At 42.5% G+C, this 12,466-nt stretch overlaps 1 protein-coding gene across 2 annotated transcripts; it reads left to right on the top strand.

Annotated features, from left to right (window-relative positions):
* The first annotated feature begins 785 nt into the window (after positions 1-785).
* Positions 786-12,256, top strand: zc3hc1 (zinc finger, C3HC-type containing 1). Of its 2 annotated transcripts, none has more exons than XM_042335285.1 (10): positions 786-931; positions 1,995-2,106; positions 2,867-3,017; positions 3,478-3,561; positions 4,194-4,321; positions 4,564-4,721; positions 5,802-6,054; positions 8,693-8,896; positions 10,157-10,378; positions 12,022-12,256. In XM_042335285.1, exons 1-10 carry the CDS (start codon positions 825-827, stop codon positions 12,088-12,090), a joined length of 1,488 nt encoding a protein of 495 aa, XP_042191219.1. In that variant the 5' UTR covers positions 786-824; the 3' UTR covers positions 12,091-12,256. The 2 variants fall into 2 exon arrangements, with proteins under 2 accessions (XP_042191219.1, XP_042191218.1); XM_042335284.1 differs by having other exon boundaries at positions 8,690-8,896.
* Positions 12,257-12,466: the final 210 nt, after the last annotated feature.

Here is a 12,466-nt window from a genome sequence, read left to right as displayed (position 1 = left end):
CCAGGGTGATATAATAATAATAATAATAATAATAATAATCCTTGCATTTGATATAGGACGTTATCACGTCTTCGAGACGTCTCAAAGCGCTTCACAGATTATTACTGTAAAGTGAATTGACTGTGTATATTTCATTGGCGAAGTGATTTATTCCTTTAGAGATGAATAAATCAAAATATTCCAAACACGCGAAAAGGACGGCTTTTATTTTCTAAAGTGCAATACAACGTTCCGTTAAAACGACAGATCCGAATCATCGGCTTTGAGACGCCTGGAAGATGTGATCAGGCGCTGTATTCAAATGCATTTGATATAGCGCTTTTCACGTCGGGAGGACGTTCCCAAAGCGCTTCACAGAACACACTGTAAAGTGAATTGACTGTATATTTGTGGGCGAACGCGGCAGCCAATTGCGCACAACAATGTCCCACAAACAGTCGTGGATTGAAAATGACCAAATTTATTATTGTTTTTTGTTTTGGAGGGATTATTATTAGGCTCTGTGTGGAGTAAGGAAACTTGCCCGAGGTTTCGCCCTCTGCCTGGAATTGAACTCAGGTCTCTCGCTTGCAAAGCGAGTGCTCTAACCACTGAGCCACAGGACTATTATTATTATTATTATTATTATCATCATCATTATTATTCTTCTCCATCAAAAAGCTCTGCTGAGGCAGGTGACTTCGGACAGTTTGTCATCCGGAACGTTTCTCCGGGCGGGCGGAGCAGTCGGAGCGGGGGAGTGGGGGGGACCGGCGGCGGCGGGGGGAGGAAGCGGGGGGGGGGGAGGAAGTGGGGGGGGGGAGAGCAATCGGTGCGGGACCAAGATGGCGACGGAAGGGGGCGAAGAAAACGCCGAGACGAAAAGCGGGAAAGATGCGGCTCGGACGCCGCAGAAAGTGCGGGAGCTGCTGTCGGACAGCGTCGCGCCAACGTGAGTGGCCGCAGTGCGCGGGTTTATTTACAGAGGGCCTCCGCCGTCACTCACTCGCTCGCTCACTGCGGGCGGGAGGCTGAGCGGCCGCGGGGCCGCGCCGGGTCCGGGTACCCGGGAATGAATGAACCTCCGCTCCAGTCTCAGTGACAGCGGCGGCTTCCAAGTTCACTGCCCGTCACCCGACCCTCGGCTTCATCGCGTTGCTCTCATCACTGTTGAACCCACAACACATTATTATTATTATTATTGAACCCACAACACATTATTATTATATTATTATTATTGAACTCACAACACATTATTATATTATTGTTGAACCCACAACACATTATTATTATATTATTATTATTGAACCCACAACACATTATTATTATATTATTATTATTGAACCCACAACACATTATTATTATATTATTATTATTGAACTCACAACACATTATTATATTATTGTTGAACCCACAACACATTATTTTATTATTATTGAACCCACAATACATTATTATTATATTATTATTAAACCCACAACACATTATTATTATTAGATTATTATTATTGAACCCACAACACATTATTATTATATTACTATTGAACCCACAACACATTATTATTATATTGTTGAACCCGCAACACATTATTATTATATTATTATTGAACCCAGAACAAATATTATTATTATATTATTGTTGAACCCACAACACATTATTATATTATTATTGAACCCAGAACAAATATTATTATTATATTATTATTGAACCCAGAACACATTATTATTATTATTGAACCCAGAGCACATATTATGTGCTGTTGACATTTTGTTTTGGTCAGCTAACACCTGGGGAAACATTTGGTTTCGAACAGCTTTTGGCTGTCATGACACCCCCCACCAACCCACACACACACATTTTAGTAGCTGCGCTCACTGTTTGACTCGCATGTGAAGAATGAACACTTGTGCAATGCACCAGGGGAGTAATATCAAGTCAGTGCTTTAGGGAGAGAAGGGAAATTTGTTTGTTTATATATGTATTTATCTTATTGTCTTTTTTTTCTTCTTTCCCAGGGATCAGACAAATTCTATTTCCGAATCTCCCAATGCCAGTCTTGAAGAGTCAATACCTCCCTGTGATTCAGCCAATAAGGAAGCCTTCTTCTTGCGTGTTGAAACTTTCACAATATCCTTTATATTCTGAAATACAGATTCAGATCGGTGTGCGCATGCGTGGGGTTTCATAGTGTTTGTTTTCAGTCATTGAGCACTGTAACTCATTTCCCATACAATGATAGATCATGGTCTTGTACATGCCATTTATTCCCCTCAACAACAACCAAAAATTACATTCATATAGCGCCTTTCACGGCAGAAGAGCATCTCATGGCCCCTAAGGCCTCATGAAAAGTTTCTGTTTTCTTGTAATAATAATAACTTCCATTTATATAGTGCCTCTCACATAAAATAAACATCTCAAAGCACTTTATGAAATAAAGTTAGAAATTACGTGTGAGGCAAATGTGGCAGCTAATCTGTATCAAAAATGTCAATAAACAACAAAATAAGTAACCAATTAATTTGAATTTGGGGTTACATCTCGTTCAGAAAGGAATATAAATCAGATTAACAGAGATGAGAAAACTACATTTCTTTGAAATAACAATGGTCAAGTGGACCCTTTAAATGGAGGCCAAGTAATAATAATAATAATATATAATCCTTGCATTTTGATATAGCGTCTCAACACATTTTCGAGACTTCTCAAAGCGCTTCACAGAATATACTGCAAAGTGAATTGACTGTATATTTTATGGGGAAACTAGTAGGTTGATGCTCGGAATATGAAAATCTGCCTTACAGGGGAAGGGGTTCACCTTCATTAATAAATAAATGGTATGTAGTTAATTGTCTTTGACATTGAGTATTTATCCTTAGCAAGAAACTCTTTGAAATGGGCTGGCATGTCCTTCGAGTTCTCACCTTTATACTGCGCCAAGTATGGCTGGGTCAACGTGGACTGCGATATGCTGAAGTGTTCCAGCTGCCAAGCATTGCTCTGCTTATCACTGCAGCCAACACAGGACTCCACCAAATGTAAGTGTGTCTGGGGGAGAGGGCAAAAGAATGGAAAGTGGGTACCAATAAACTGAAGACCGTTGATATGGGCCCGGAAATGAAGAATCCAAGACATGTGGGTGATACAGTAATTTGGTCCGAATCTCAACACTGTACACTATGGCTTGGTAAAATTAGACCACTATGCATTAGATAACATTAGAAACATCAAGTACACATGCTCCTCGATCTGTTGAAAAGGAGGGATACGGAATCGAATAGGATCTTACAGACAATAATACATGAGTTCAAGAGATGGATAAATACATTTCTGGAAAGAAATGATTGAGGGATATGATGAGAGGGCTTGAAGATGTTGACTGTCGTCAGACAGGACGGGCTATATTGTGGCTATTGAGCTTTTTTTTTCATTTCAAATTTAGCCACATGTCAAATGTAATGCATGTAATTTACTTGTAAATCATGTTTCTTTCGGAAGATAAAGAGAGAGTCACAGAATTGCATAAAGCCTTGAAAACAGCACACGAGAAGTTCTGCTACTGGCCCGACAGTCCCTGTCCAGGTGAGATGATGGAAATGCGCAGAATATCCTTTTACTCCGCATATAAGGAGGCGTTTTCTTAACGTAAAGCAGCGATGAATGTGCCAACAACATTAATAATAATCCTTGCATTCGATGTAGCGCTTTACCACATTATTGAGACGTCTCAAAGCGCTTCACAGAATATGTTGTAAAGTGAATTAACTGTATATTTTGTGGGCAAAACATGGCAGCCAATCGCAGTATCTTTGGTGATTTGAGCGATTGACTGGAGCCTTCGTACTTGGTTTTCAGGCGAGAGGGGGGGATATCGCATTCAGTAATTTTGTTTTGTGAATCTCGCCACCTGCGGGTAATAGTTAGGCACTGCAATATTTTATTTTCCTGGGAGATAGATCCTACAAATTTGATCCCCATCGCAACTGAGCTAAATCATGTCTTCGCTTCAGTGCCACTTGGGTGCATTTTCCAGCACTCGGGAGCAGAAATCCTAACCGAGTTTCCTCTCTCAATGCGAGGGATGCCCGGCCTAATTGTATCCCAGCCTGGCTCAGCCTCACTCTCGGCTGTTCCAGCTGAAGTCGGCTTACCCAGCTCAATCCAGAGATCAAATTTCAGTCACGGAGATGCTTTCTTTTATTCTTGTCTGGCAGGTCGTTTCTGGGCTCTGCCTTTTAAAGAACCTTCAGTTCTTTTGAGTGGTCTGACAGAGCGGTTCAGGGGTTTATGTCAGCTAGAATTCCAGTTACCAACTCTGAAGCACGATGACCTCAAAGACATGGTGAGTTTACAAAGATTCACAAAGAAAGTACCGCATGGAAACGGACCACTTGGCGTAACCAGTCCGTGCCAAGTCGTTGAGACGTCTCAAAGCGCTTAACAGAATATACTATAAAAGTGAATTGACTGTATATTTTGTGAGCGAAAGGCAGCAACCAATTGTGCACAGTACTGCAGTGTCCCACAAACAGTCGTGGATTGCATACAATAAATGCTATACATTTTCCCCTCTTCTTTGAACAGACTCTTACAGAGGATACCATCAGCTTCCTGTTGCAGTTAATAGAAGATGAGGTAAAGGGGAGTGCTGCAAATGAAAGTTCAGGCCTCAAGAACACTACAGATATCCTTTCTACCCATGTCGCTGCCTGCATTCTCGCTCTGGCTGGCTGGGCTGCCGGGTGAGAATCTGAAGTAGATTAATGGTTTCCCCAGTTTTATCACTGGTCACAGCCAGAGGCTACACAGTGCGTTCTCAGATCCCTGCCGATTGCACTTGGAATCACTAGCACGAAGGTACCCTGTGCCACATGTACCCACCTTCCACATACTGGTTCTTCAGGATGTTCCTCAGATTGGGAATTCCAAAGAGCAGAGGAAATAAACCACTGTGAGATAACATTGTCAATGCTCTACTGCTATATGCCACCTGTCCACTGTTTAACTACTGTTAAAAAAAAGATAAATTTGCAAATTTTCTCCTTTCCTACTCACCTGAAGTCTTGTTGGAAGTACAATTCCACAACTGCTTGACAACCCGTCTGGTACTTTCCCCAAAGAGGTGATTTTCCAAGTGCAAGCAGAGACAGTCAGTACAAGATGCCCAGCACAGTTGAGATCATTTCTGCCCTCGCTTGACATGCACACACATGTCCACTTGCTGACAAGAATCACTGGAAAATGATCAAGAGGGAGGAGACCTGACTGACTTTTCAGCTTCCTAACCTGGAGCACTTATCCCAATTGTAGTATCCCATAAGATCTTATGTTCTTAATAATATCTTGCGATACAGTATATAGTTTGGGACATGATGTGCGCATTCCAGGATGGTCGAAGGCGAACTGGATGTCATCAGAACATAATGTGCTTTGTCTCAGCATGAGGAACATGTTACAACAAAAATCCTGCGCACTCATAATAACAATACTCTTTGCGTTTGATATAGTGCCTGATCATGTTGTTGAGACGTCTCAAAGCGCTTCACAGAATATACTGTTATGCATACAGTGTCCCACAAACAGTCGTCAATTGAGTGACCAGATTTTTTTTTTGAGGGATTATTACCCCTGGAAAGCGATCCAACAAATGGGTTTCCACTAATTATGTTTCTCAGCACAGAAAATGTGAATTCCTTCTGATGTTCATTGTTACATCAGGCATCGCCTTTGTTTGGTAATTTTTCTTATAGTTAAAGCAATCGTGCACTGAATGCGAGACTTGTCTGACTCTTTCCCCCCCCCCCCCCCATTTCTTTGAATAGACCTTCAGATTCCCTTCAACTTCCGATCATCATGTGTTCCTACTGCATGCGTAAAGTGGGTTTGTGGAGTTTTCAGCAGATCGAGACGCTGGGCGGAGGCAGTGAAATCGACCTTCCCATCAGTCTTTGCAATACTCCCATCTCCCCCCAGGAGAACAAGGCGGGGAGATCGACCCCGACTTCACTGACAATATCTCCCCACAGAATGGTCACTCGCAGTCAGGACGCCGCCCAGTCTCTGCCCGGGGAACAGGTAAAGATAAAAACTCTGTGCACTTATAATAATAATAATAATCCTTGCATTTGATATAGTGCCTTATTATGACGGCCTTGAGATGTCTCAAAGAGTTTCACAGAATATACTGTAATATATATAGTGTCCCACAAACAGTTGTTAATTGAGTGACCAGATTTTTCTTGAGAGATTATTACCCCCGGAGAAGTGATCCGCCAATCGACTAACGTCCGGGTTCCTCCTTACTGCTAGGTAAACAGAGGCGTGTGGAGTACCGAATAGTGCCGAAGGATCTTTAACATCCACAGAGCAAGCAGTCGGGACCTCGGTTTAATGTCTCATTCAAAGGAAGACGCCTCTGACAAGGCAGCACTTCCCTAGCATTCCACTGGAGTGTCAGCCTAGACTATTGAGTTCAAAATCCCAATACGGGGCTTGAACTTCTGACTTGGAGTCGAGAGTGCCAGCAATTGAGCCAGACTGACAACGCTGTGGAGCAAAGGGGAGAGAGTTTGAGGTGATAAGAAGCACCTTTAATGGGATATGTTTTTAAGAGGATATTCATTGCAGGGAGAGAAGGCACAAGATATAGAGATTCTGGCATAGTTCCAGGTAGCAGCCTAAAGACTCAACCTCCAAAGGTGGGACGGAGAGAGTGAATAATGAGCAATGGACCAAGTCAGAAGAGTGGAGGATGGGGGCAGGGGAAAACTGCCAGAGGCAAAATTGACGTCCCAGTGAATCTCTGCAGTATTCCCACCAACAATGCAATTGTAGGTCAGCAACTAAGCTGCATGCAACATTGCTCCAGTGAGCAATCCCCTGCCAGTTTGCTGGCCTCTCTACGGTAATGTGGCTTAGATCGGTATCTGAATGAAAAGCTGCATTTAATTCTGTGATTCTGCACATTGTTGCCCTTATGCTCCTTTTTTAAAAAAAATGCTGTGTTTCATCAGGTAACCCCTGATCACGCACCATAGGACACAATGGTTTCCGGCTGCTGGGGCCAGGGGAGCGGGGAAAGGAATGTTGTCTTGGGGGAAGGAGGTTATGGATGAATAGTACAAATGTTGGGATCCATATGTTTCTAGGGAGTTGCTTGCTTATATATGGACTTGAAATGGTATCTATTCGAGAACTATCTCCCAAAAGATAGTGAGTGTGTGATATTCTCCCAAATCTTTGCCAGCGTCACTCTTGGGCTGACCACTAGGTGGTGAGTGGGTGCAGCCTGTGGTTCATTGCCAGATCGTAACTTTCCCCGTGGAACAGTAGGATACAAAAAGGATGTTCGGCCCTTCGAGCAGGTTCGTTCCTCAAACCGTGTCTGGTCGTGGACTAGCCAAGTCTTACCGTTCCGAGGGTGATGAGTAATCACCTCCACAAATTTTCAAAATGCTGAATTTTATTCCAGACTTTTGAAGCGATTTTTCTAAACTACAGGATTATCGGGTCCATTCTGCAGTTTTGGCCAACAAAAAAAAAAGGATCATTCTCAAAACACACAAATGCTGCAGATGCTGGAATCCGAAACAAAAACGGAAGGAGCTGGGAAAACTCAGCAGGTCAGGCAGCATCTATGGAGAAAGGAAAGCGAGTCAACGTTTGGGGTCCACGACCCTTCGTCAGAACTCGTTGCGTCAAGTTTCAGAACGCGTTCTGACGAAGGGTCACGTGGACCCGAAAAGTTGACTCACTTTCCTTTCTCCATAGATGCTGCCTGACCTGCTGAGTTTTTCCAGCTCTCTCCGTTTTTGTTTAAAAAAATCATTCTAATTGGCTACAATTTCTGCAAAGAGCATCGTGATATTTTGCCGTATAAGGCACATAAATGTGAACCGGGCACTTTGGCTAATATAATAATTATTCTAAAGTTCTTACAATACTGTGGAGATGGCATTTCTATGGTCTTCCCACAAATATACAGTCACTACACTTGACAGCGATGCCATTTGATATGTTTTAAGACGTTCTGACATTAGAGGTGCTAAGTCAAATGCAAGGATTATGTATAAGGGTTATTGTATTCATTCATTCCATGTGCATATTGGGCATATTTTCTGTTTTGTCCCAATATCCTACATTTATCCCCCTTAAAATTCCATCTGCCAGTTCTTCACCACTGAAGACCCAGGTGTAAGTAGATTAAATATCCCTCGGCTAGTGATGGGAAACTTCAGCCAGGGTCCTGCTACTGATCACCAGTAAGTTCCTCTTCAGTGGATAGGTATAGCATTGTGTGGTTATAGCATCAGACCTGACTACCATGCTTTTCCAGGGAAGAATAACCTTCTGAAACTTGATGCACTCATGAGTGTCCATTTCGTTTTTTGCTTGTGGAACAGCGGGGAAAGAGGGAGGAAAATCCGGAAGGAAGTTCGCGGGAGATTTATAATAATAATAATCCTTGCATTTGATATAGTACCTTATCATGTGATTGAGACGTCTCAAAGCCCTTCACAGAATATACTGTAAAGTGAATTGACTGTATTTTGTGGGCGAAACGCAGCAGCGATTTGCACACAGCAATGTGCCACAAGTAGTTATGGAGTGTGTCATCCAATTTTATTTGGGGGATAGTCGCACAGATTCAGTTTTCTAACTAATTAATAAAAGTACTTTTCTCTGATTGCCACCGGTTTTGATTTTTCAGCAGGAATTGAGCTCTTCTCCTATTACACCACGAACACGGAGTCGAGATACACACAGTCCCACTCCGGTCGACCGAAGCGAGTCCGATTCCGTCAGCCCGGGGCTACGAGGCAAGAGACCCGCAACCCGAAGCAAGGGCCAAGGAGAAGTGCCATCCAGCCCACAGAGGAAACCCAAGCGTCTACGCTTGTCTTCATCCACCAGCTCCGTAAGTAATGGAGCGCGCATGACGATGCTGTGAAAATGAGTTGGTTTTCCGAAATAAATCGCAGCCGGTGAATTTAGCACAAATTTGCGGGTCTTCAATATACGTTGGCGGGAACTGAAATAATTGGTGTGATTACTGTAAGCTGGAGTTTATCAGTGAATATAATAATGTCTGCATTTGATATAGCATTATCGCGTGTTGAAATGTCTCACAAGAACTTCACAGGATTTTACTGTAGAGTACACTATGTGGGTCCTGTAGCTCAGTGGTTAGAGCGCTCGACTGGCAACAAGAAAACCCGGGTTTGATTCCCGGGCAGAGCGAAACTCTAGGCAAGTTTCCTTACTCTTCCACCTCTGTTTACCTAGCAGTAAGTAGGAACCCGGTTGTTAGATGATTGGCGGATTGTTTTCTAGGGGTAATAATCCCTTCCAAAAAAAATAATAATAATGTCATTCGATCCATAACTGTTTGTAGGACGCTGCTGTGCGCAATTGGCTGCCGCGTTTCGCCCACCAAATATACAGTCAATTCACTTTACAGTATATTCTGTGAAGCGCTTTGAGACGTCTCGAAGACGTGATAATGCAAGGATTATTATAGTAGCTGGGAATTTTATAGGCAAATGTGAACACCTGTGTTTCTCCTTCATGTATCAGTGCACCATTGTCACTGTTCCTCATGCAGCCGAACTGCCTTCATTGTTCATACATTTTCCTTTTGTGAAGGTACTTTAGTACCTTACATTTTACTGACCAATCTTAGTCCTAGAAGCCGAGTCAAGGACGAACCAAGGGTTGGCAGAAGAAAGCTGTTAGATCCATCTGTGGTATGGGCTGTTAGTACATTTTTCCCTGGGATTTTTTTTAAATAAAAGGGATTTGTATTAGTAGCTACCACCTCTGACACCAGCTGCTAATTTGTCTTATTGGATCGGCACATTGAGTCTCATTAAAAGGAACCATTATATTAAGTTGTAAATTGTAGATATTCCTGGTTTGTCTTTTGTAATGCCTTTCAGACACTTCACCTCGCCTGATGCATCATATTTATCAGTAAAAGACCAGATGGAAATTGTGAAAATGAATCATGCGTTCACTATTTAACAATTCAGATGTTACCTTTAGTCAACTCTGGCTCACATCCAAAATATTAACCGATTTTTTTTCTTTCAGATACTGATAAAGTTGTGCAATTCCAGCCTTTTCTGTTTTTTTATTTCAGATTTCTAATAAGCCTTTTTTTCTTTTAAAACTATAGGATAGCCCTAAGAGCTATTTTGACCCAGTGTTTCAGCACAGAGACTGGTGCCCCTGGATAACAAGGGACGGGGAGCCAGACAGGTCAGAGGATCCTGAGCAAGGAGAGGTGGGCGCAGTGCCTGATACATTAGAAAGAAGAGAGCTGGGCTGGAGGACAGTTCTGCAAGTCCTTCTGTCACTACAACCATCCAGGAGCCCAGATGAGGAATCTGATTCCTTTGTGAGTAAACAATTTGATGGGTTAATTTGTTAGGTTGTTCTCGTGCTTTTTCATTTACATTTTTTCCCATATGAAGTCTGTAAGTTAAGGAACATGTAGGCAACAACAACTTGCATTTATACAGGCAGTCAACACACCTTCTCATACCTTGTACGAGGGCCATTCTTTCTGCTTGAATATTACAGGTGCTATCGTGACCATGACTGATCTTTTTCTTGTGTAATACAGGCTGGGGGTGCCTGAACAATGATAGGCTCCTGAGCTAAAAAAAATAATCCCTCTTTAACTCCCTAACCCAGGGACACTGAAACCAATGATAATAATAATAAAGCTTGATTCGAAATACTGCCTCATCATATCGTTGAGACGTCTCAAAGCGCTTTACAGAATATACTGTAAAATGAATTGACTGTATATATTTGTGGGTGAAACACAGCAGCCAATTGCGCACAGCAGTGTCCCACAAACAGTTGTGGATTGAAATTATCCTCCAATCCACTAACAACCAGGTTCCTACTTAATGCTAGATAAACAGAGGAGTTTGGAGTAAGTAAAGTTGCCTAAGGTTTTGTTCTGCCCAGGAATCAAACCTGGGTCCTCTCACTTGCGAGGCGAGTGTTCTTACCACTAAATTACAGGACAATTGTCATCCCCTCACTGAAATCCGTTAACTAAGCACAGACCAGAATTCAAATTTGGAAAGCAGCAATATTTACTAATATTAAGCTCTCAGTAAATAATCAATGTGTTCAGTAGCTGTGTATTTTGGGGGACGAGGAGCAAGAAGCATAGTCAGGACCTGGTTCTACTTTGATGACTCCCTACAGGTGTAAAATCTGCTGACCCTAAGCATTTAGGCTCATACATGAAAAATATGGGTATTTAAATGTTGCTGTCTCACAGAGTGAAACCCTGGCATGAATCAGTGCCTTCAGGATTAGGAAACCCATATTTATTCAATTACACAGATTACATCTTGTGACATGACATCACCCCGATCTGGAACTCCACCCCGCATTTCTTCCAACACCCTCCCTCTCCTCTCCTCCTTCGAGCCACGTCTCAAAACGTATCTCTGGACTGCACTTTTGGTTATTTTTGTCCCCATCCCCAGCTCCCACCCCCATTCAGCTTTGTCAAACCTTTTGAGATGTCCTGCTGACATTTAAAGGCCCTATAGGAACACGTATTGTATCAGACCCACCCAACTTTTATATTTATTCTATTGACAAACTGCTCAGTTTGAACACATTTTGGTCCTCTCTGTGTGGTGTAATTTAGACATTAATTGCCCTTTAGACTCTTAAACGTAAGATGGAAAGTGGGAGAGAATCAACAAGCCTTTGTTTTGCATTCCCTGAATAGTCCCCATTGGGGATTCAGAACGAGAATCACAGACACAATTCTGATACGACTGTAACACTGTGCTGGGAATGTCAATAATATTCCATTCTAATGTTAGTCAGTTATAATGTATAAAGAAAGTGTATGTTGTGCCCCAGGACCTTGTGTGTTCGACCAAGCGGCAGGCAATCTGTCCTTGTCTGCCTTTAGTAGGGTTTTCTCTGTTACACAGCAAAAAAAAGGGGGGTTTCTGCCATCTGTCTTCGAGCTTCTATTTACTTCTATTTTGCTGTCAACAGTCTCTTTCAGAAAAATCCAGGAAGGTCTTCCGAATATTTCGACAGTGGCAAGTCACATGTTCCTCTTAGTTCAAGCCGTCCCTTTTAAGACGGTATTGGTGCCATTTGGATCGGATTGCAGGCAATTTACAAAAGGACGACTGCGATTTTATTGGAGAAGATTGAAATTCGTTTTAGGTTACACACATGATGGTTGCTGCTTTTTGTAAAATTAAATAAATGTTTTTAAAACTAAGCTCACTGGAAGATTGTGGACTAAGTGTGCAAGGCAGAGACTGCAAGAACTTTACAGTCGATATCCTCTCCCACATCTGGCTCCCACCATTTCATCCTTGCCCAGCTCTGCTGGCTTCCTATCCCCTCGTGTGTCAAATTGAAAATCCTCATCCTCACCTTCAATTGCCTCCCATCCATGTGCGCATCGATACCTCTGCAATGCCTTGAG

This window comes from Callorhinchus milii, unplaced genomic scaffold (genome assembly GCF_018977255.1).
Source record: "Callorhinchus milii isolate IMCB2004 unplaced genomic scaffold, IMCB_Cmil_1.0 Scaffold5, whole genome shotgun sequence".
Lineage (NCBI taxonomy): Eukaryota > Metazoa > Chordata > Chondrichthyes > Chimaeriformes > Callorhinchidae > Callorhinchus > Callorhinchus milii.
The sequence above is the reverse complement of the archived record's forward strand: the minus strand, read 5'-3'. Positions and strand labels throughout refer to the sequence as shown.